The sequence below is a fragment of the Nelusetta ayraudi genome, unplaced genomic scaffold (genome assembly GCF_046127955.1).
Source record: "Nelusetta ayraudi isolate G7.1 ecotype Tasmania unplaced genomic scaffold, CSIRO-AGI_Nayr_v1 ptg000033l, whole genome shotgun sequence".
In the NCBI taxonomy this organism is placed as follows: domain Eukaryota; kingdom Metazoa; phylum Chordata; class Actinopteri; order Tetraodontiformes; family Monacanthidae; genus Nelusetta; species Nelusetta ayraudi.
The window spans coordinates 4,118,658-4,141,811 of record NW_027466083.1 but is presented as its reverse complement, the minus strand read 5'-3'; the positions used below and the strand labels follow the sequence as shown (position 1 = coordinate 4,141,811).

General features: G+C 46.0%; 2 protein-coding genes across 3 annotated transcripts; one reads left to right on the top strand and one right to left on the bottom strand.

The window, feature by feature from the left end:
• The first annotated feature begins 485 nt into the window (after positions 1–485).
• trim47 (tripartite motif containing 47) lies at positions 486–7,016 on the top strand. The gene is made up of 8 exons (XM_076031679.1): positions 486–747; positions 1,099–1,310; positions 2,659–2,704; positions 2,819–2,914; positions 3,093–3,317; positions 5,186–5,208; positions 5,374–5,495; positions 5,635–7,016. The coding sequence occupies exons 1-8, from the start codon at positions 565–567 to the stop codon at positions 6,162–6,164; spliced, it is 1,437 nt and encodes a 478-aa protein (XP_075887794.1). The 5' UTR covers positions 486–564; the 3' UTR covers positions 6,165–7,016.
• Positions 7,017–8,004: 988 nt separating this feature from the next.
• trim3b (tripartite motif containing 3b) lies at positions 8,005–22,431 on the bottom strand. Of its 2 annotated transcripts, XM_076031677.1 has the most exons (17): positions 22,153–22,431; positions 18,892–19,061; positions 16,676–16,805; positions 16,187–16,297; positions 15,543–15,694; positions 14,462–14,642; positions 14,214–14,315; positions 13,740–13,838; positions 13,390–13,542; positions 12,915–13,293; positions 11,720–11,823; positions 11,459–11,626; positions 11,036–11,204; positions 10,636–10,677; positions 10,159–10,229; positions 9,888–10,028; positions 8,005–9,710 (listed from the first exon to the last, which is right to left on the bottom strand). In XM_076031677.1, the coding sequence occupies exons 2-17, from the start codon at positions 19,035–19,037 to the stop codon at positions 9,558–9,560; spliced, it is 2,301 nt and encodes a 766-aa protein (XP_075887792.1). In that variant the 5' UTR covers positions 19,038–19,061; positions 22,153–22,431; the 3' UTR covers positions 8,005–9,557. The 2 variants fall into 2 exon arrangements, with proteins under 2 accessions (XP_075887792.1, XP_075887793.1); XM_076031678.1 differs by lacking the exon at positions 10,636–10,677 and having other exon boundaries at positions 22,153–22,424.
• Positions 22,432–23,154: the final 723 nt, after the last annotated feature.

Genomic DNA, 23,154 nt, shown 5'->3' with positions numbered 1-23,154 from the left:
AGCAACGCTCAAAGTTGGGACGCAATTTTAATAATGACCTGGCAATTTCCTGGATAAAAACAAGCCAAACGGTATAATGGCAATTTGAAATGACAGCTTCTTTAATTTCAGATCTCTCTGTCTCAACAAATGGAGGCTGTGGTTGAACCTGAAACAAATCAAGTTAGGGGACAAATAGAAAACAAACACGATTCCAACAATGTCCAACTCCAACGCAAATCAGGTTTCTTCAAACTTCAAAGCACGACGGAATGAGCTGGACAAAACGCTGTCAGGCTGACCTTTGACCTTTTTTTTTTTAGAAAAAAAAAACAACAAACATTAAAGTGTTTAGGTTGAATAGTTTTAATGTATGTCAATATCGTGTCACTTTGTTTCTGTGCCCACCCTTCGACATTTAAGCTGAGAGAAAAAATGCAACGGGAGAATGAAAGGGGGCGGCGTGATTGGTCAGAACGGAATATGACGCAACACAAAGCGAGCCCACTTCATCCCGTCCGTCCCCCTTATTTCACTTCCTCCTGCGGAAGTGTTGTGGCCCGTGTCTGTGTTCGTACCGCGAAAATGGCCACTGGCGGAGCATCTGGAGACGACCTGAGGAAGGAGCTCACTTGTGCCATTTGTTTGGACTTCTACAAGGACCCCGTCATACTCAAGTGCGGCCACAATTTCTGCCGCTTTTGCATCTGCCTGCACTGGGACGAAAATGGCGATGACTACGGATATCAGTGTCCTCAATGCCGAACGGTAACGTCAACTTTGTTAGCGTTGTCATCGCCCGACTGTGTTTTTCCTCTCTTCTTGCATGCTTAATACAACGGTGACAGTCAACCGTTATTTGGTCGGAGATGAAAGTGACGTTTTTCATCGACCGTCGGACTTGACGTCGCTTGCTTACGCATTTCCATAGCAGCTGTCGCTAATGTAGCCGCCGTTTGTATGCGTTGCCAGCAGCTAGCGCCAGACTACCGTTAGCTTGTTGTGGGAAGCCTTACTTGGATTCGTAAACATGACACGACCCGCTGTTAATACAATGGTGTCGGTGCCCTTGCGTCGCTTTTCGCATTGCATTGAAACAGTCGCCCCGTGTTCTCTAAGGTGTTCAACAAGAGGAGCTTCACTAAAAACTACCTGGTGCAGAACCTGGTGGCCAAGCTGGACGACCTGGAGTGTTTGAGCTCGTGTTCAACACCGTCGAAGCCCGTCAAGCTCGACGGGAAATGTGAGCAACATGGGGAAGAACTCAAACTGTACTGCCAGACCGACAAGACGCCCATCTGTGTGGTCTGTAGGGAATCACGCTCTCACAGGTAAGTCGTTAACCAGCGTTGTGTCTGGATAAGGGACGTTAACAATTAATCGATTGTCGATTAATTGTTAATTAAGAATGTAATCAATTAAATTAAATTAGTCACAGTTAATTTAACATTTTTACACGGGTATTTATAACAGTCTAGCGGCAGGGAAGAACAATGCACCTGTAGATACTGTGATGTTCATAATATACCTAGAACAAGTTACTTTTAACAGCCTTTTTTTTTTTTTTCTTTTAAGTTGAAATGTGACCCATTAGAAGGAGATGTTCAGATTGAGACACATCTGTCAAAATGCGATCTGAAACTACCTCCTGAATGTGGTTTCAATCTGTCTTGCAAAAATCGGATTTCATGTGGTTTGTGACTGTTCACACTACAAAAGAGCCATCCAGTTTCAATTTGGATGGGCTAAAAATCAGATTTGGGCTGCCAGTCTGAACAAGGCCGAAGTCAACTTAAAGTCATGAGGATAAATGTTTAAGACGTTTTACTGTTCTTTAATGTAAAAATTGGTAACTTTGGACCCTGTACATTATTTAACGGTTAAATAATATGCTCCTTACACATTTTTCATTGTGGAATTTAGGTTCTCGGGGAAAAATTGCAGCGTTAATCAATTGATAAGGTCAATCAACTAACGATTAATGAATTAATTGATAATTTGCATTCCTAGTCTGGATCCTCGGTGTCCACAAACTAAACATGAAAGAGAACAATCTCCGAAATACTCCAGCAACCTTTGTGTTTCGAGTATTTGTTTGACCCAGTCGTTTTGCCTTGTGACTTTCATCAGGCTCAACCTTCATGCACATTTAAAGCTGCTGAAGTTCGACTAAAAATGTTGTCACCGGCTCTTCATCGCATCGCATTGTACAAACAATACACACATCTTTTGTTTTTGTTTTGTCCCTTGTATGCGGAATGTAGCATGGACAGCATTCAGTTACTGCCCCAGACAATCAGCCAGTCGGTTTGTGGCAGGGTGACACTGATAAACCCTGAAAGATAAGAGGAATGTTTTACAAGGAAGCAGAGGGAGTCTATGTCACCTATTGCAACTCATTCTCTTCTAACCATTGTGATGTGTGCACATGAAGCATGCCACCATTAGTCCCACTAAGGACCATAAGGAGACTGTGGATGTGGGCACAGAGTTGACAGGAAATAGTGACGTTCATGGAGCAAAAGCCTTTGATGTTCTTCATATCTTTGACAAATGGTTTGCAATTAGATTAGAACCGTGCATCCACATGGTGAACCACAAATTCATTTTTCTCATCACAGATGACGGCTCATTTTTACCCACTAAAATGAAATAATAATGTAGTGCTTATTGTTCCAGGCACCATGACGTTGCACCCGTGCTAGAAGTTGTAAATGACATGAAGGTTGGTAGAATAAAAGTGAAATCCTGTTGGACTACAGCAATGTCTGACTCAGTGATTGTTGATCTTTCCACAATATTAATATTCATACATGTTTGTTTTTGTTTTAAATTACAGATGGAGCTTAAAATGAGGCTAATGGAGCTCAATTGGCAGAAGTCTCAGTGTGTCAAAATAATAGCTTCTGACGAGCGCACCAGAAGTGAAATTAGAGTAGGTCCTCACGTCATGTTGGTGTTTTTTTTACCTTTCTTTATAGAAGTGCAAGTGTAAGATGGCCCCCTCAGAAACCAAATAATGTCAGAAAGGTTTTTGAGAATCAACCACCATAAGTCGTCCATCACATCATCAAATCCTCGTCTCTATTTCTCCAAATCGTTCTGTCCGACAGTCAAAGAAACAAAGACTCAAAGAGAAGGTTGAAGAAGACGTCGGCAGTTTGGTCCAATTCCTGCTCGACGAGAGAGACTCCCTGCTCGAGAGTTTGGACGCCGAAGAAGTGGCGTCCATGGCCGTCATCGACGACAACCTAAAGACTGTTGAGACTGAGGAGGAGGCTATCGACAAGAGTATAGTCAACATCCACAACCAAATCAGTGGGAAGACGAGCTTCGAGGTCAGTCAGTTTATAATGAAATATTAATGTCACAACCGGCACTCAAACCCTCCCATTTATTTGAGTCAGGGGAGTTTAAACAAACTGTTGGATTGCCTTATTTTCTGGTGTCGTGCTTACGATCCGAATGTCCGTTGAATAAAGAGTCTTAGGAGAATGATGCAGATTTCAATATGTCTTTAGCAAACAAATTCAGGACACAAACCTACAGAGCTCTGGGTTGAGTTCTGGCCACTGGCATCAACAGTGTGTTGTCAGGGCATGAAGTCTGATTGCTGTTTTTCCTCCTGACCCAGTCTTTTTACATAGAATAGAAGAAGCTCTTCATGCAGCATTCTGCCTTATTTGGCAGAGAGCTGCAGGATCCGCTCTCCTTCTGGTACAGCAGGTCATAGGGGTCGCTGTTTTACGAGGGGTGCATTCCTGTTTTTTCTCTTGGGTATCACATTACTCTGCACAGAGCTTACACAGCATGTTATGCATACATTGCTCAGCTTATGCATGGGTTAACTGACTGGTCTAAACCTATTTATATCAAGGATTATATGATTATGCACAAGCATCATGATTAAGCATAATATTACCTTCAAAACAAACAAAAAAAGAAGGGCTTACAGTGACCCCTGTCTTAAATTGTGCCTCATCTGCGGCGTTGACACTGAAAACCATTTTCTTGGTCCTCTGCACAAAAGACTGACGCATTGAGGAATAGCCTGTAAATTACGGCATCTACCAGAAACTGTAAATCAAAAAAATTAACAAAGATAAATAAAAATAAAAAAAACACTGTGGGAAGTCTGTGAACCACCTGCCATTCATAATTAGACCTGTAACCAAAACGACTGATGTGTAAGTGCTTCCCTCTCTCACAGTTGGATTGGATTACTCCAAGCAGTGAGGCAATGGATCAATAGCTAGTCGTAGAGATAAAGCTACGTTTTGGCATCACCAAGCTACAGGCGGTGGTTTTTTAAACGACACCACTAACAAATTGTTGAAAGTGCTGCTTTTAAAATCATACCTACTGGGAAATAGGCTACTGGGGAGTTTTAATACCCGTTTTGTACGCAAATGCAATTTTGTTTTGTTTGTTTTATTCTTTGCATCCAGAGGCCGAACAGTTTGAGGACCATTGTTTTAAAGAGTTGTCAATAAGGTTATTTAACGAGTTTAGTTTAGTGCAATGTTTTATTTATTATTATTATTGCGTTTTAATGGCGTTTTCAAGGTGGTTTACTTTTTCATTGTAGTTTATATAATAGCCACTGCCTTACAGTAGTTCAGTACTTACTGCACAGTAAGTACAGTTGCACGACTTGACGCAGGAATTTCATCTGGTTGGGTAACTACAATCCATGTGTACTGAAAGCTGATTGATTGCTTTAGTTTAAATGTATGACTGCTTTATTGAACTAACAGATGTCATTGACAGAGCCATCATGACCAAAAGGGAAGGAAGTTTTAGTGATTGTTTATGATGGTGCAGAGATTTAAACTGTCGCTGTCTAAACGTGTACGATTCGCTCTTTCCAACAAACCTTTGAAAGGAGAAAATTAGAGGAACAAATGGCTTTTTGTCAACGTTTTGCTGTGTAACTATTTCTGACATATTTCTGTGCAAACCAGTTCTGGATTTGCCAACTTGCCGATCTGTGTCCCAACCCCCCCCCCACCCCCCACCCCCCATGCTTTTCACAATGTTAAATATTAATGCAGGGCACCACATAATGTGTATTCCCTTAAAAAAGACAGAACTGGTAAATGAAATAACAAATATTCATATTTGAATGTGAATTGGTTAAATTTCTTTCTAAAAATATTATTTGTGGAAATCCTAACCGCAAGATGTCTTGATTTCTGTCATGCAGAGCCTTGCTGAGACCTACAATGAGTACGTACTGCCTTCACATTTTTTTCAAGTCATATTTTAAACATCATAATTTCATACTTGGCCAACTAAGAGAACAAGTGTTTTGGAAGTGTGTTGTGTTGTGCAGAGGCCTCACTGGAGCTCCAGGGTTATAGAGCAGTGCAAACGTCTCCTTTCCTCCCACAGGGTCATCCACTGCAAGCCTTTCCCTTCTTTTGAGTCTGTGAATTGCTCGAGTGACTTCACAGACTTCTCAGGGCCCTTTCAGCTCATCATGTGGAAGAAGATGATGCACGTGCTCCACACCAGTAAGTTCCTCCACGCAGACGCTCGTGCTGAATGTGTTTGTCTGCGTCAACCGCAGCGACTGGAAAGGTTTCCTGTTGTCGAGGCAGCCTCTGCAAAGGTGACCTTGTCCTCCTCCTCCTCCTCCTCTTCATCCTGCAGTGCCTCAGAACCTCACCTTAGACCCGGACACCGCTCACCCCAACTTGATCATTTCGGACTTTGACACCAAAGTGGAGGAGGGGCGCGTGCGCAACCAGGAGCCCGACCTTCCCGCCCGCTTCACGCGCTTCTGCGGCGTCCTGGCCACGGCCCAGTACTGCAGCGGCCAGCACTACTGGGAGGTGGACGTGAGGGACAAGGGGGTGTGGTACCTGGGCGTCACCACCGAGTGCAGCAACAGGAAGGGCTTTGTCAGCCTCGCCCCCTCCGAGGGCTACTGGAGCATTTGCCTGCAGGACCGACTGTACGCCAACGGCGAGCACGGCCGCATCCCCGTGGCCGACTACTGGAACTCGCCGCGGGTGGGCGTCTACCTGGACTACGACCACGGGCGGCTCTGCTTCTACGACGCCGTCACCATGAAGAGACTGTACATGTTTGACACCTGCTTCGACGAGCCCGTCTACCCTTTCTTCAGCCCGGGGAAGAACGACCCGGGCAGCAGGGTGCAGATATGCCACTACTACTGAGCTACTCTTTCAAACGCACGTACGATGGCGCGTTTCAGAGTCGCCGTCGATCAGATTTTAATTGTCACGGAGCAGCCTGGCGGTTTCCGGAGAGACGTGAATCCCTTGGAGGCCCGAACTGTTTGCATTGAAGCCGTCGTCACTCGTCAGTCTTACTGGTGTTTATTCCGATGATCGTGAGCCAGTGCTTTGTTTTGAGGAAGAGCTCCATATTTTACCCCCCCCCCACCCCCCAACCAACCAATTCCAACCGATGAACAATTCTTTTTTTTTTATTATTATTATTTCGCCCCCCCCGCCAACTCGACAGTGTGGGCTTCCATCCCCATGCAGGCGTGGCCACGGGGGCCTGGAGAGGCTCCTCTGTGTCGGTTCCACTGCCTGCTGGGGTGCTGATGCCAGGCGTTCTCCCTGACCACTTGGCCCCATTAACAACCACTACGCCACCACTACGCCACCACTACGCCACCACACATTGACTCTGCTTTTCCCACACGGTGTAAATTTGACAAATAGACCGCATGGTTATCACATTGATAACTGTGGACAAACAGAAGGACACTATTCACCACTAGAGGGCGATCATCAGTCTCTTGGAAGGGAATACTTTTTTTTTCAGCCTGTTACAAGATTTTAGCTGACAATTGTGGCTTTTGTTTTGTGGACGTTAAAGTCAGCGCAGATCATTATTACTATTGTTATTATTATCATTAGCCTTTTAAAACTGTTTTCTTTTATTCTGTACCTCGTGTAAAGTTTTGACTCTGGTTTCCTTCCTTTGTACTTGGTTCTTGCTACTTGTATCATGTCAAAGAGTGTCACTAAAGTTATAAAGCCATGCCATATATCTGCGTTGGTTTTGGTGTTTTTGTATGCTTCTTTAAATGTAATCTAAAACCTCTTTATTGTTTGAAAAGGGTAAAAGAAAAAACAAGCAGTTTCCCGAAGGCCGTGATAAAAAGTGTAGATGAGTTTTCTCTTCTCACAGCCGACGTGACTTCGAGATGAGCCTTTGGTTTCAGAAGACATTTTACTGTAGGGACCCAACATTTTTGCTCATTCAGCAAAATCCCACATAGGGTTTTAAGAATTCATGGTTTGCAATGTTCTTTCTCTCCTTCACAGAAATATGAAACATTTTATGAATATCTAACTTGGTTATTGCACAAACGCTTGCGATTGATTTACTTGAATGTGTTGAATCCTCACGAAGATGTTGCGTCGGATTCTGCTTCTGTACATCCGGCCCCTGCTCGATTCAGCTGTGCCCCAGCACACACTTTTTTTTTTTATTATTACACTCCAGTATGTAGTGCATAGATCAGACGCATAGTGGGGTTTTCAGTCTGCTGAGAAACTCCTGAAACAAGACAAAGCTTTTCTCAAAAAAATTATTTCCGTCATCGCTTTCTATGAAATAAACCGAAATGTATTAATTTTTAACTATGTTAAAAATGGAATTACTGCTTTATGTTAAACTTCATGTTGTATTATTTACAAAATTGCACCTTTTGCTTCTGACTGGAAGAGAATCTACCAAAAATATGTATGTGGTGCTGGAACCGTCTTCAGTCATTGGATGTGTTGTTGCTAAACTCATGTAAATTAGAAAAGGAATCAAAGCAAATGGATGCTGTTCTAACAGAAGACACAATGTCTTTGTAATGCAAAGAGTAGCACCATTCCACTAGACCGTAGGGAGTAGGAGGATTGGGGGGGGGGGTATTAGTCAAGAGTCAGTGCAGCCATAGCAAGTAGTTTTTACTTTGTGGTAAAAGTTCGTATAGGCAGTACAGTAGCTGAGATGGCTCAAGATGCAATTAAAAAGAGCATTAGCACATCTGTTTGTAGTGTCATTCTTTAATATATACAATCATACAATTTTCATGTTACATAACTAGGGGTTACTTTTTTTTTTTCTAAGCCTGGCCTCTTTTAGTACACAGTGGGCTCCGCACGATGCTCTATGTGGCCTTTATCTATGGATTTATATATTTTTCATTTCTATGTGCTTCCGCTGTCTCACAGGTCAACTCACAGATGAGGGACGGACATGAAAACAAAACGTTACAGTTGCACATCTGACAGGGGAGGAAAGTCAACCGAACCTGGCACCTGTTCAGACCTGTTACCCACCCCCCCACAAACAGGAAACGCCAACTGCAAGAGGGCAAATTACAAGAGTGATCAATGGCCAACAGGCAGATTCCTAAAGCACTGGTGGAATACACGTTTACCTGGTGTCCGTTCATCAGAAACCTCGAGAAACAATGAAGCACATGAGAGCAAATGTCGAGAAGAAACCATGATGAAGGTGCTCGTGTCAGCTACAACAAGAATATGGTTGTAATATATAGTACACTTTCAGAAAACGTTGAGAGTAACTACACAGAGGCATATATTATTCTTGCAAACTAAATAACTAATACAATGGGTTTTTTTCTTTCAATATTATCGTGTGTGTGTGATGCTCAACGACGACTTGCGACGGCCATGTTCTTGGCAGAAACAAAACCTAAGCGCGGGACGACAGGACGCGCACTGGGGAGTGGCTGTCAGCGCCACAGGCTACAGACGCGCAAAAACAACAACGATTGACAAAGGGGACACAGTTCCAATGCACCACTTAGAAAAATATTATTTTTTAAAAACAAAATGTAAAAAAAACAACAACAGAAAAACAAAAATAAGTTAGAGCTTAAAAAAAAATAAAACAAAATACAGCAAACAATTTCTATACAAGTGTGGATTTCTGTGCATCACTCAGTTGGCTACGACTGAAGGTCTATCAGTGTATGTTCCAGTGTTAAAATCCTCACTTTTGTCATCAAGTGCTGGAACACTGGGCGTGAAATAACTTGCACACTAAATCCATTTACACTCCTACAGTGAATATGCGTCTGTACAACAATGTTGGGCTGCAGGTTTCTATACATGAAAGTGCAACACCTTGCGATTAGATGCAAGGAGTTTGTTTTGGTTTAGAGAGAGAGGGGATGGGAGGAGGTGAGAAGGAGAGCTGGTTCACATGTGTAGGGAAAAAAATGTCTTTGAGTTGTGCTTCTGAATGCTGGAACATCTCCCACCCAGCCTAACCAAAAAACATACCCACATGCAGGATTTTTGTTTATAGGATGATAAAATACATAACGGCAAAAACTCATCTTTAAAATTGTAGGATGAGAATTGGAAAAAAAATTAATGTTTTGGAATTACGATCGCATTTTGCATTGTAGATTATTGAAAGTACCTAGAAACTCTAAAGGAGAAACTGATGCACGGTGGAACCGGGAGGCGGCTGGAAGGTGGGCAGGCACGGTGCAGCTCTCTGTCCGTGAGCAGCGGCTGAAGCCAGAGCGGGAGTCGCGTCGAATGGCCGAGTGGCTGCTCCGTTCACTGAAGGTATCTGTAAACCTTGAAGCAGTGGTTGCCCGAGTCGGCAACAGCCACGTGTCCATCAGAGGTGAGGGCCAGACCCTGGGGGCCGTACAGCGGGTCTGCTGAGGTGTTGATGTAGGAGAGGAAGGAGCCTGCGCTGTCAAACACCTGAAATCCAAGACGTCCATCAGTGACACAGGTGCTCAAAGTCACTTCAAAGCTTCCAATTTGTGTTTTATGACGATTCTAAGTTTCATTAGGAGTCTCTTTATCACCATAATGAGAGTCAATTGTGGGCCTGCTGGGGGATGATTTAACTGACACTTAAAATAAGAACGAACCCACCTGTATTCTGCTGTTGCCCCAGTCGGCTACGATGATGTTTCCGTTGGCGTCCACGGCCACACCAGTAGGAGCGTTGAACTGGCCATTGCCTTCTCCATGGGAACCAAATTTGAAGAGGAACTCACCATCAGCGTTGTAGACCTGGAACAGTTGGAATCACCGACTCAAACACTGTCTTTCACCCACTGCTCCTCAATCAACTGAGGAGCAACAAAAAGAAATTGCACCGGCCAAGATCAACCACTAGAGAGCAGCAGAGAGCAGGTCTTACCTTGACAGAGTGATTGTGAAAGTCGGTCACAATAATCTCGTTTTTGTTGTTTACGGCAACAAAGTGTGGACCTTGACGGAGACAGAACGGAAGGTCATTACTGAACTCTCTTAAACTGTTTATAGCACGACGTCAGGAGTACAAATCAACTTCTTTTTGTACTTCAAAGAACAAAATCACCACTTAAATCACCAAACAGTGATTTGTTTTCTTCACCATTCATTGAAGTGACACTGATTTTATTTAAGCCATTTACACTGGGGGGGAAAAAACAACAACACACAACAAAAGATGATTCTAATAGTGATTATTACAACGTGGGTGTAAAAACGTTGCCTTGTGTAGGCACAGATCCATCCAGTTTAATCTTAGTTCTCGGGGGGGGGGGGTCAGAGACAAGAATCAGGTGGTGGGGTTAGACGGAGGGCACTGCACTGTGGGATTAAAGGTTGCAGCAAGGCCACACTGAGTACTTACTGAAAACTGAGCCAGATTTATTAAAGTTTGGGCCAAGTTTTTCTGGATTGACAAAAAAAAGAAAACAAACAGGAGGAAGAACAGAAAGAAGGGAAAAATAGGAAGTCAGAAATCAAGAAGAAGCACAAAATGAAGAGTCGGGCGCAGGCTGCTGGGAGCGAGGTCGATGCATCACGTAGAAATATCTTCACACGTTTTATGTTTTCATATCTGTTGGTGCAGTACATTTTATACACAGTGACATGTAAAGAAGAAGGGGGGGGGACCTTGTTTGGTCTTATTTATTTGATTAAAGTTAAAGAATGAGATAAAGAAAAAAACAAAAAACAAAACAGGATCTAGTTTAAATAATGGCATATTTATAACAATGACAGACGATGTCAGAGGGGAACATGCTCACCTGCGAACTGCCTGTCAGACGTCCCCCTGCCTCCAAACTTGGTCACCAACTTCCCGTTGGACTGGAAGATGAAGACGCAGCAGGCCTTGTTGTCCACGGTGATGATGTGCCCGTTCTTGTCCACGGCGACGCCCTTGGGACCCATGAGGCGGCCAGCGCCTATCTTGTTCTGAGACGAAGGCAGACAAGGAGAGCTTGAGCAGGAAACGAGAGACTACTCGGATGGAATGAGGTAGAAAATTAATTGAATAGATTAATTAGAAATGTGTATATTTCAGTTGAAACCCTTACAATAAAAAAAACTGCTAACGTCAAGCATTTCTATCAAATTCTAAAAAGAGTGACAAAAGCGGGACACCAGAAAACATGCAGAGCTACGTGCTAGCATTGCTAAATCTACAGACTGCTGCTTTAAGGTCTCACCTTGAACTTGCCGTCGGAGGAGAAGATGCTGACCCATCGGTTGTCATAGTCGGCCACCACGATGTCGCCGTTCATGTCCACGGTGACGCCGGTGGGTCTCTGCAGCTGGCCCGGAGAGCGACCTCTGACCCCGAAGCGCATCTTGAACTGGCCGTCGTTGGAGAACACCTGCAGTCAGTTCCGTCAGAGAGAGAAAGTTACTTTGGAGTGATAGGTGGCGGCGCTGCTCCGCTCCACTGGGACACGGATGTGCATCCTCACCTGTATGCACTGGTTGTTGCTGTCGGCGACCACCACTCTGCCGTTGCTGGAGGCCGAGATTCCCTGAAGGTTTGTGAACTCCCCTTTTTCTCGGCCGCGGGAACCTAAGAGATAACAGCAACACCAACATGTTTGGACCTCTACCTCCAAGTGTTCATTTTGGGATTTGGCACCAATTTTTTTTTTTTTTCCCACATTAAGCAACGTTTAAAGTGACTGTGATTGCTTCTCTGAAGGTGTAATTAGGTTTCAAGGTTCTTTTCCTGCCTTCCTGTCAGAAACAAGTCTGAACTGGTGCCAGAACACTTCATTAATGACCTTGCAAGGACCCGAAAGACCTGCTTGAGGTGAAGATTAGACTCCGTGGTGAGTTGGTGCATTTGTCACTGACAAAGGACCGACAATTTACTGCCAGCGAGCTCAGATCGTTCCAGTTTCACTGCTCTGCTCACCAACAGCATGCAGGTTTCATAAGTTGCTCTTCTTCTCTTGCATCCAAAACTGGCTTCCATCGTGTTTTACACATGCACGGCAGGATGACAGGAAATGGAATCTTACCCATTTCCTACTCAAACGGATCAACAATGCTCTTGTGATATCTCTAACCCATGCAACCATTTGAGAGTGTAACAGAAAATGAAATCCTTCCACTGCACTAACAGAACTGTAGTTTGGCCAACTGCTCAAAGACAGAAAGGTGACAGCAGGCAAAGAACACGCTGCTCCTGTGGTGACGTCCGAGACTGGCTGTTAAACTGAAGTTGACACCACCACCGAGTCCCAGTCGCTTGTAAACCAACCTGGCGAGTATGGCAGGTTTGTTAACACGCTAGTGGAACGTGTCAGACTCGCAAGAGCAAACATGAACATGAACATGCTGCAGCGTTGTCACTGCTTGAACTTCTGGATCTTTTGGCCAACAGTTTGGTGTAAATTCTTTCACTCTGTGAAAACTCAGACCACCACCATCACCAGAGCCTCAAACACCACGGTGGCCGGTAGAAATTAAATGCATTTTCGTTGCTGGGTGAACTGTCTCTCACTGCAATTTTAATGTATTGTAATGTAATGTACACTTTTATTAATGAAGTTAGGGGCAGTTTGCTAAGTTTCTACCAATATAAAAATCATAAATCCAGCCAAATATTACACACTGGACCTTTAAATCTCCGTCCAACGCCTCCGTCCCTCTTACCCACTCTGTAGATGAGCTCATCCTCAATGGGGTTCTCCTTTTTCTTGGTGGTGCTGTACATGCTGGCGGGCCGCCGCACCGCCTTCTGCCGGATGTGTCCGCCCGTCCCGCTGGGAGACTTCACCCTCCGCTTCACGTCGTCGGGGGACTGCGGCACGTCCGAGGGCTTGACCGCCCGCAGGCGGAAGGGGCTGCCGCGTATTGGCTGGCCGTACAGCATCAGGGCGAAGGAGTACTCGCCCTCCGAGTGCAGCGTGTAGCCCACCTCGTACGTGCCGTTCTTGTTGTCCGCCACCTCCGTCTCGGCCGTGCGGCTCCCATCGGCGGATGTTATTTCGGCTTTCAGGACGGCGTTTCCTGTCCGCACCAGCTCGCCCTCCTGCAAACCATTGGCGAGAAGAAATTGCATAAAAAAAAAAAAAGGCAATGTCTTTGAACCCACGGAGGAAACGGAGGAGTTCAAAAAAGGCCGTACTTTGTCTTTGGTCGTCACGGTGACGGTGTGGTGCTGGCCGGTGGCGGCGTGCCGCAGGCCCTCGCCCGTGGCCACGGAGGTGTGAGCCACGGCTGCCGTGGTGAGGAGGACCCCCAGGTTCTGGATGGAGCGCCGCAGGCCTTCAGTCTCCACCTGACAGGCAGCACACGTGGAGGTGAAGTCACTGTCAGTAACTGTTTCATCATGCGAGTGGAAGAGCACGTGGAGCACGACAACAGGAAGAATTGGAGGGGGGAGGGTGGAGGGGGGGGGGTGCCTCGAAATGGAGCGTGTGAAAATGTAATAAATAAAAAGAGAATTGAATGTGAGTGAGAAAAAGAAACCCTTACCAGACAGTCCAGATGTGCGTTCTGATGCGGCCTCTCTGGGAAGTCGTGCCGCGCCAGCGCCGTCACCCGCTCACTCATCTGCTTCTGCACCAGCAGCACCTGCACTCACAGGAAAAGCCACTTCAATCACTTCAGTCTTTTATCTTTGAAGCCAATCATGTTTTATCTTTGAAACCAATCTTTTTTTGTATCTTTGAAGCCAATTTTTTTTCTTACTGAAGTCAATCATTTAAAAAAAAAAAGATTTATTTTTTTATTTTATTTGTCAGCCATCTCACAATCTGTTTTTATTAGGAACTCAGGGCCGGCGATAAAACGAGCTCTAGAACACCTCATGTGAAATGTCCCAGAAAAACCAGTCCAGTTGCCTCCACTAAACCCTTCTACGCTGATGATGACCTGGACGACCGAGAACCTTCGCAGACATTTGTTTCATTAGTGTTTTTTTAATGAACTCAAATCCTTGGGTCCCACCTCGGTGGCGCTGCCGTGGTTGAGAGCCTGCTCTGTGAAGCTGCAGCTGCTCTGGATGTGCTCCTTGCCTTGCAGGAGCGAGGCCAGCTGGGCCTGCAGGACCTGCACTCAGGTAAATGGAACGACAAGAAGCAGTGAGACGGAGAAAACGGAAACCATTCGGCCGACGTGCCGGCTGACCGGACACGGCAGCTGACATTGAAAGGAAAAGCACATGCAAAAAAATAAAGGCAGCGAGCGCCACCGACCTTCTGCTTGGTGCCGCATATGTTCTCCATCTCCGTGACCAGGGCTGTCTTGCGCTGGTGCAGCGCTCGCTCCAGCTCCTCAAACGTCCTGGTGATCTCGGCCACCGCCTCCATCTTCCTCTCGTTGAGCTGCCGGGAGATCTCCGTCACCAGCTCGATGGCGGCCGTCAGCTGAGGGAGCCTGCAGAGCCGAGCTTCACTGTTACAACCTCTTCTAAAGAAAAACCACAAGCCATTACACCTATAATGAGCAGGGCTTCCTGAGCACTTCCATTTTTCTGGCTGTAGGTTCACTGATCTTTGGATTTATGTTATTGCATTGTATGTATTTGCATTTACCCATTCATCAAGTGCAATTGTTACATAACAGAATATTAGAAGTTTATATCTTAGTCTTTCCGTCACCTCTGCTTCTGTTTTCTGCACTTTGTAGCATCTAGACTGTTTAATTTCCCTGAGGACACTGTCTGCAAGGATCAATAAAGTCTAAATCCAATCTGATCGAATCTAATGATCATGAGCAGTTGAGGCAAATATTTGTTTTTTAATTATTATCTGATGTCTGATATCTGATGATCCTGATGTAAGTTGGGAAAATTTGGCTGCTGATTCTCTGAAACTTTATCACTTGTGCCGCTGCCGCCTTGGACAGGACATTCTTGTTAAGAGTTTTTCTTATTTATTTTATTTTTATTTTTTATTTAATCTCCCTGGGGGTAAAACAAGGGGGGAACAGTAATTTGAAAAATATCTAATTAAAAAAGCAGCAGCAATCTTCAAATACTTAATCAAAAATACCCAATATTATGTTATTATTATAAATAAATAATAATAAATAAATAAATAAATAAATAAAAAAGAAACTCCAAAATACTAAATTTATATATTTTTTTATATTTCAGGCAATACTGCTACAAAAAAAAATACATGATCCCGGATCCCAAATGTCCATGTTGCCCTTTATTTCACGCAGTGATGAAACACAGCAGGATATTGCTGATATTTGGTGGCAGATGTCAAAACTGGGCCAAAAGGCTTAAAGCCTCTGAACTCCAAACATCATCAGACAGTCGATCCTCACCTGCTGCGGATGGCGTCCAGCTGCGTCTTCAGCACGGCCTTGTGCTGCTCCACCACGTCCCGCAGGGGGACGGTCACATGCTCCCTGTGCTCGCCCTCCGTGCACTCCAGACACATGGCCGTCTCACATGACTCGCAGTAGAACTCCATCACCTGCGGGGGGAGACAAACCGAGAAAGACGGTTGTTCAGTGCTGTCGTGACAAAGTCCTATGCTGAGCCACGACTGGCCGATGGGAGCATTGTTTAGATGTGTACTCTTCTGAAATTCAATGAAAAAACGAGTATGTCTTCTTATAGGTTCACAGAGCGCTTTAGTTCCTTTTTCATCCAAGTTGAAGTGATGATATCACCAAACATATTGAATTCGAGCACGGTCAAAAACTGTTTGCTTTCCTTCTAAGCGCCTGGTTTTACATCATTGCTCAACTGAACACCAACTTCCACCCAAAATAAACTTTTGGCTGCCCTCCGGTGGCTCGGAGGAATCTTACACAAAACATAAATTATGGCTCTAACAAGCGTGGTGCACTTTTGTACTTGTTTGTTTGCGTTTTAAAGCTCCATCCTTGTTGGGCTTTGCAGCCACTTGATGTTTCATGAATGGAATTCACTGGGAGGAGCTGAAGTGACGGCCCTGGCTCACCTTCCCCTCGTGGTTGGGGCAGCAGAGCGGCTTCCCGGCGGCCGCAGCGCTGACCGACTCCAGCACGCTGCAGGACTCCAGCCGTGAACACTCCGAATCTCGCTGCAGCACCTGGAGGGAGAGCAAAGCGACGCTGATGTGTTAATTACGATGCAGGAGAGATGGAGGGAAGGTCTGTCACAGTGTTGAGCTGCAGCATCATCACCCGTGACTAATGCAAACCATATCAACCAAGGCCCCTTCAAGAAGCCTGGAGTGACATCATGCTAGAAAAATCTCCTGTCTGCTCCACAACAAGAGCAGGGCACACACACACACACACACACACACACACACACACACACACACACACACACACACACACACAGCCTCTGACACTCTTTCTCAGCAGTCTGCACTTGGTTAAGTGTCTCTCTGTTGTCTTCTGCTGCCACTGGTTTGCACGCGTGAATCAAAAGGCAATGATGGCAGCGATGTTGAGAGACGCACCTCCATGAGATTGGTGATGAAGAAATTGTTCTGCAGAGCGGCGACACCTTTCTCCGGCAGGATGGACGTCTGCCGACACACCGGGCACGAGAGCGTCAGCGACTCGGGGGGGATGTAGTTCTGCAGGCAGCTGGAAGGCAGAGGGGGTGACAGTCTTAGTTAATAAACTTCCTTCTCCCTCCCTCACTCCCTCACTCCTTCTCTCTCTCTCTCTCTCTTAGGAAAGCTGTCACAGCAAATAGAGGGCGAGTGCGCATCAGCATCAACACCCAGAAAGCGCAGCCGGCGGGAGAGTCACAGACACATTTTGTCTTTATCTCTGTTAAACTGATCCGCCGAGCAGAGACACGAGGGGACAGAAGACTGGTGGCAAACCAGGGTGATGACGTTTGGCATGTGTGTATGTGTGTGTGTGCGTGTGTGTGTGTGTGTGTGTGTGTGTGTGTGTGTGTGTGTGTGTGTGTGTGTGTGTGTATGTGTGTGTGCAGGTCGCATCCTGGCAGCGCTGACTGCTGAGTCTGTGCAGGTTCTGCTCCCCCAACAGGAAGCCGTTGATTCAACATCAGGCTCCTTCCAGATGTTTTCCTGATAGGATGAACTTGCAGTTGCTCGGCCTGCAGGCTCACACCTCTCCGTTTTAGGCGTGACGCCGAAAGGGCCTCGGCAAACTGCGGGCGCAGGCTTTTTTTTAAGTGAGCGGCGCGCCAGGCTTTGACAAAAGTGACCGTCAACGCGCCGCTGTGTCAACAGAGCGGCGGCGCGCTGAGGCCACCGACCGCCAGCTGCCGCTTTGTCGTGTGAGGGAGAGAGGCAGCGGAAGCGCCAGCAGCTCACCATCTTTCACTTTGACACCAAGGAAAATCTGTGGTTGTTTTTAAATCAATAAAATAAAAAAAAACAACCTGAACATTTATTAAATATTATTTTTCCTCCCAGATTTTTCAACCCTGTGTTTTTCGCTTCCTGCAGGAAGTCAGTTTTGTTATTAGAGAACAAAAGGAATTTGGCGAGAGTGTCACATGACTGAGGGTCATAAACACTGTCGGGGGCTGTTATCTCCTACCTGGCAGGGGTATCTTTACCCTTTGTGACATCACGGAAGGCTGATTTTCAAAACATTCTGTTTTAGTACACACTTTTTGGGAGTTGGAGAAAGGAAAATAAATAAAATGTTGAATTTTTTTATTTCAGCAATCAATGCTTCCAACAAGACCTTTGGGACCATCAATGGCTTAAAACAGCATCACTTTCAGACTGGCAGCAGACAAGGTTTTAGCTCTAATCCATGACTGTAATCAAAATTACAAGGCAGCAACATCGAAATAAAAACAAACAAACAAACAAACAAACAAAAAAGAAAAGTCAAACGAGTGGCCCCCAGCTGAGCCCTAAAAAAAACCCGTCAACCCATCGCCCGCTGTAACATCTGTCTGGGAACATCGTGCTTGGCTCCAGACAAAAATCTGTTCACCTCAGCAGGACTCCACATCACATGCCATCCAGTTAAACCCGGGATTAAACGCACCCTCCGCTGGGCAAATGACCCTCCCTCTGCATGGGGAAAGTCTTTTTTTCCCAGGGTCTGCGTCGCCGCCCAGAACAAATCCAGAAATGTTTGTGTAATTGTTTGGTTTCAGGGTAAAGCGCAGGACACATAATTCCACCGTCTCTCTTCTCCTTCCTTCACATATCTTCCCATCCCAGGATCCTCTGCCCACTGACTCACAGCAGGAGCTTTAAGGGGCCCCTCTGCTCGACTAAGAGGGGAAAGACCCCGGTGTATGTTGGCTGGGAGAGGAGGGGGAGTGTTGCTATCTCCCACCTTGCTAGCTGTGGGTCCAGTCAATGCAAAGCCTCAAGCAACAATGAGCCCTTTCTCATCATCATTGCTGTTAAAGGCAATTAACAGTTGGACCAAGAGGAGAAGAGTTGAGCGAAGCTGCTACTTCCTGAGAACAGATTTGAAATCAAAGAAGTTCCTCTGTAAGACTACGTTTAAATATGAGCTGAATTCTTCCACGCTAGAAGGGAAACAGTGCTGGGAGGGAGACTGACATAACACAACATGTTGTCCCACCTTCTTTGCAGGCCAGAAAAGCCACACAAACGGTGACGGCATGCAGGGATTTTGGTTTGTGTCAGGCGCGGCTCGAGCAAAGTTTTTTTTTGGGGGGGAGAAAGCCATCGCCACCTCTGCTGCTGCTGCTGCTGCTTACCTCTCGCAGAAGGTGTGCAGGCAGGGCAGGACCTTGGGGTTGCGGTAGTGATCCAGACAGATGCTGCAGACCAGGAACTGTTTGTCTATCTGACGCACCACTGGGCTGGTGCGCCCAGCCTCATGCTTCGCCATAGCAGAGGACATTTAAATCCAAGAGCTGCTCCTAACCTGTGCAGAGAGAGAGAGAGAGAGAAAGAGAGAGAGAGAGAGAGAGAGAGAGAGAGAGAGAGAGAGAGAGGGAGAGAGAAGGAGAGAGAGAGGGAGAGAAGGAGAGAGAGAGGGAGAGAGAACGAGAGTAGTGACTTTCAGGGTCCTGCTGAACAAACTCAGGACAGGAGGTACCAGGAACCAAAGTTCACAAAGCTGTTCTATTTCTCGATCAGCGCAAATAACGTGTCCATTGTTCAGGTGTTATTTCTGGGTTAATACCAGTCGTGAGCCCTGAAAGAGATCGCTGTGAAATGAAATCAGCCAGCAAACCCCGAGAGTACAACCGCCAGTGCATGCAGACAAACCAGTATCAGCGTTTTAAGCTTCCCTGATCAAACAGAACTGTTGGTACAGATAAAAAAAAATACACACACCTGTGTTAGAAGGGACCTGTTGCACTGGCACACACACACACACACACACACACACACACACACACACACACACACACACACACGCACAAACACACACACACACACACACACACACACACACACACACACACACGCACACATTAACTTTTACAGGCAAAAGCACGCATTGCGTTAATTAAAATCCACGCGAGTGTTAAACCACAAGGAAAAGGTCAGACGCAATAAGCATGAATACAAAAGCCAGAATTAAAATTGCAAAATCAGCCACATCCAATCACATTTTTTTTTAAAGGCCCAGACCCACAAACCACTCAAACCAGAACCACATTCTGGGCCACTAAAACTAGAAAGGTGGTTACAAGTTATCAATTATAATTATCTGTCCACATATATACAGTATTTCAGTTAAATGACACATAAAATAGAACAGAATAGAATAGAATAGAATAGAATAGAATGCCTTTATTAATCCCACAATGGGGAAATTTGCATAACTACAGCAACAAAACGGATGGACATGGAAGATGGAATGAAGGTGTGAATACTGACTCGCCAAATGATTTTAAAGGCAGTGCCAATTTTTCCGGAGCTCTGACAGAGCTGAGGGCCTCACGCATCACATAATCTCATCCATTATGGAAATACAGCTCCCAAGGTGCGGATATTCTGCCCAGCAACACAAACCAGTGCTGCTTCCAGTGTGGCCTACTTTCACACTTACCAGTTGAAAGCCTGAATACTTGTGGAGAACTGAAAACAACAACAACAACAACAACAACAGCAGCATCCTTTCTCTACATACCTAGCTAGTCGTGTTTACTAATTGGGTGAGGAAAAAATGTTGTCCGGACACATTTTTCCCAGCAGGTCAATATGTGCATAATTCATGACATCAGCCAGGCGCAGCCAGACTCTCATACGCTCATATAACTTGCATGGGTGAGCCACTAGCATGTCTCAAGCCTGTCTGGGGCAGACGTGTACACTTTTGGGTGTTATGCAATCCGACGACTCTTAAAGTGGAGAGAAAAAGCCCCCCGCCCCCCCCCCAAAAAAAAAGCCAAAAAAAACACCCTGATCGTCATGGTTGGCAGCCAGCAGACTTCCCCTCTGTCTGCACATCTGTCGCCTGCCACCACGTTCAATCCTCTCGTCCCGTCCCCGATTACGACTTATTGTCACTTGTTGGCCGCGACGTGACTCCCCGCACAGACAACCACCAGTGGCACACAGTTCAGAGTTGGGTGGGAGGAAGGAGCCTCATCAGAGTGGAGGCTGCACAGGGACGGGACGCAGTAAACGCTGCAGCAAGCCTTTGCTACTGCCAATATCAACTGAAGTGACGCCTTTCTAAATATAGGTGGGCAAATTAGTGGCTGTGTGGGGAAGTAATGGAACTAAAATAGGAGCGGGGGTCAGCTGCTGGACAGTTAAGTCGTCGATCAGTGTTTGGTTTAGCCTGGACCGAATTCTTTCCCCAAACACTTGGACTGAATTACGAAGCAGTGGAAGCACGTGACTGCTTCCACTTTTAAAGGTGCATTTAAAGGTCACATTTTTTTTTGCTTTCAAATGAGCAACTTGTTCTTTTTAAATGTCCAGATTAAAGATCCAGCAGAACAGAATTTTGCTCTCAGCAGGAGGCTGACGTCAGAGGGCCAAAACCTAAATGAGCTAAATATGTTGCTTTTGTGCAGTTTTTGTGGAAATGAATCTTGCCACAGCTGCTCCAGTGGAATCCAAACTAAATGTCTAAATACAGCTTTCACATGAAGCCATTAAGCCATTTGATGCAGTCAAGCTTTGGAAATGGACTCTTCAAAATCGGAGGATGGATCGTGCATGGATGCACCTGAGGATGGATGCTCAGCAGACATGCGTATGATGGCCCCCAGCCCTCCTGCCGACTTCAGTCAGCTGAGCTTCAACTCTCCAAAGTGGGCCAACAAGCTCCACTGTGGAAACGCTTGAAAAGCAACCATGACCAGTCAACTTGACAGACGGCAGAGCCAGAGTTTCAGCAGCAAGACAGGCAGACGGGGCTGCTGGGATCCTCAAAGAAGGATTTAGAAGAGGACACATCCTTCAGAAAGACACAGAGAATAAAAAGAAAAGAACAAAGCTGTCAACTTATGCCGTCAGAACGAAAAGCACTGCAACTCTCGCAGCCATCATGTGTTGAGTGACAGCAGCAGTGATATTACTGGGCGGCCACGACTCGACTGCACCTTCAGGGTTACAGTGTAGGCATGTTTGAAACTAATTGCTTGGTGTTTAAGTGCATGTGTGCGGCCTGTGTCGTGTGAGGCACTGAAGCGAGCACACAATGATTCTATTCACTGGTGGCTTTGTGTGACACAACAGTTACAGTTGCTAATTCCCCACGCAGGCTTTCTTTTCAACCGCTGCTGTAGCGTCCAACCTTTTAATTATCACTCGTGGAAATGGAAAGAAAAAAAAGGAGAAGGTGGGAAACCCCCACAGGAAATTAAAAACATCTTGAGTTCAACAGGAGGGCAGGTGGAAACAGACAGGAAGGCAGTTTGAGACAGGGTACCAGGGAACGGACCGGGTACGGGCAAGCCCACAGTTTGCACAAAACCTCTTTTGAACTCCTCTGAAGCCAAACAGGAAAAAGGAGAAGCAGTCACATGACCGACAAGACGGCTACCTACTGTCAGTGTGAAGCAGACCAGTCCGCAGGGCTCCATGGCAGCTGTGGCCCAAGTCAGAGCGGCCGCCCACTTCCTTCCTCGTGCCTCCTCTCGCTGACCACTCTTCCTTTTTCCCCTCTTTCCCTCCTCTCCTCTGTCCCGTGCAGCAAACCGCAGAGAGACGGAGAGAGTGCAGAGCGGCAGGAGAAAGGCTGAACAGGGATGACAGCAGAGGGCGGCTCTGGGAAATTCAAAGTCCCGCCCACCCTCTCTCCTGTTTACAAGCGTGAGCCGCACGGAGAGCCCGCCCACCAGGCACTCTGATTGGCTGGGGTATCCAAACTCGCAAGGGATTGCATCATGGGCCAGCAATTCAGCTCAGGCCGGAGGGAGCGACGGGAAGAAGCGAGGCGCTGGGAGGCCACAACGTCTCGGCACGGATCTTCACTTCTACATCCACCCTGTCTTCTCGCCCTTCAGGACATCTGGAAAATCTGACCTGTCACATTTAAAACCATCGAGAGCAAGTTCTGGGACCGGTGATCAGTTTGTTGCGGTGACGATCAGGAACAGCAGTTTAGGATCAGTAAAACATTGATATCAGCTCTCAGCCTCCGCCGGTCAAGTGTACACACGCAGGCTGAGCGGCCCAGAAATACACAGTTATGTAATTAAATGATGTCAACCAGAATTTCTAACATATGTCTCTCCATTTAGCACTGTAGCATTGAATTACACATATTCTGGAGGATTAAGAAAGGCCCTTAAAAAGTGAGACGGGGGATTACCATTCTGAATTTCAGCTAAATGATCTCGTCTCGGGATGATTTTTCTGCCCAATCCCACTAAATGCTTCGTCTGTGTGAAATAGTCAGAGATTAATCTGCAGCGGGAGGTGACGATTTTCGGACAAAAAAACCTGAATCTGCTGTTAATCTGCGTGGATTGAGACCAGTCGCCTCTTCTGCACCCCGCTTCCGGCTGCGCTTCCTCTACACCCACGCACAAGCGCGCGCACACACA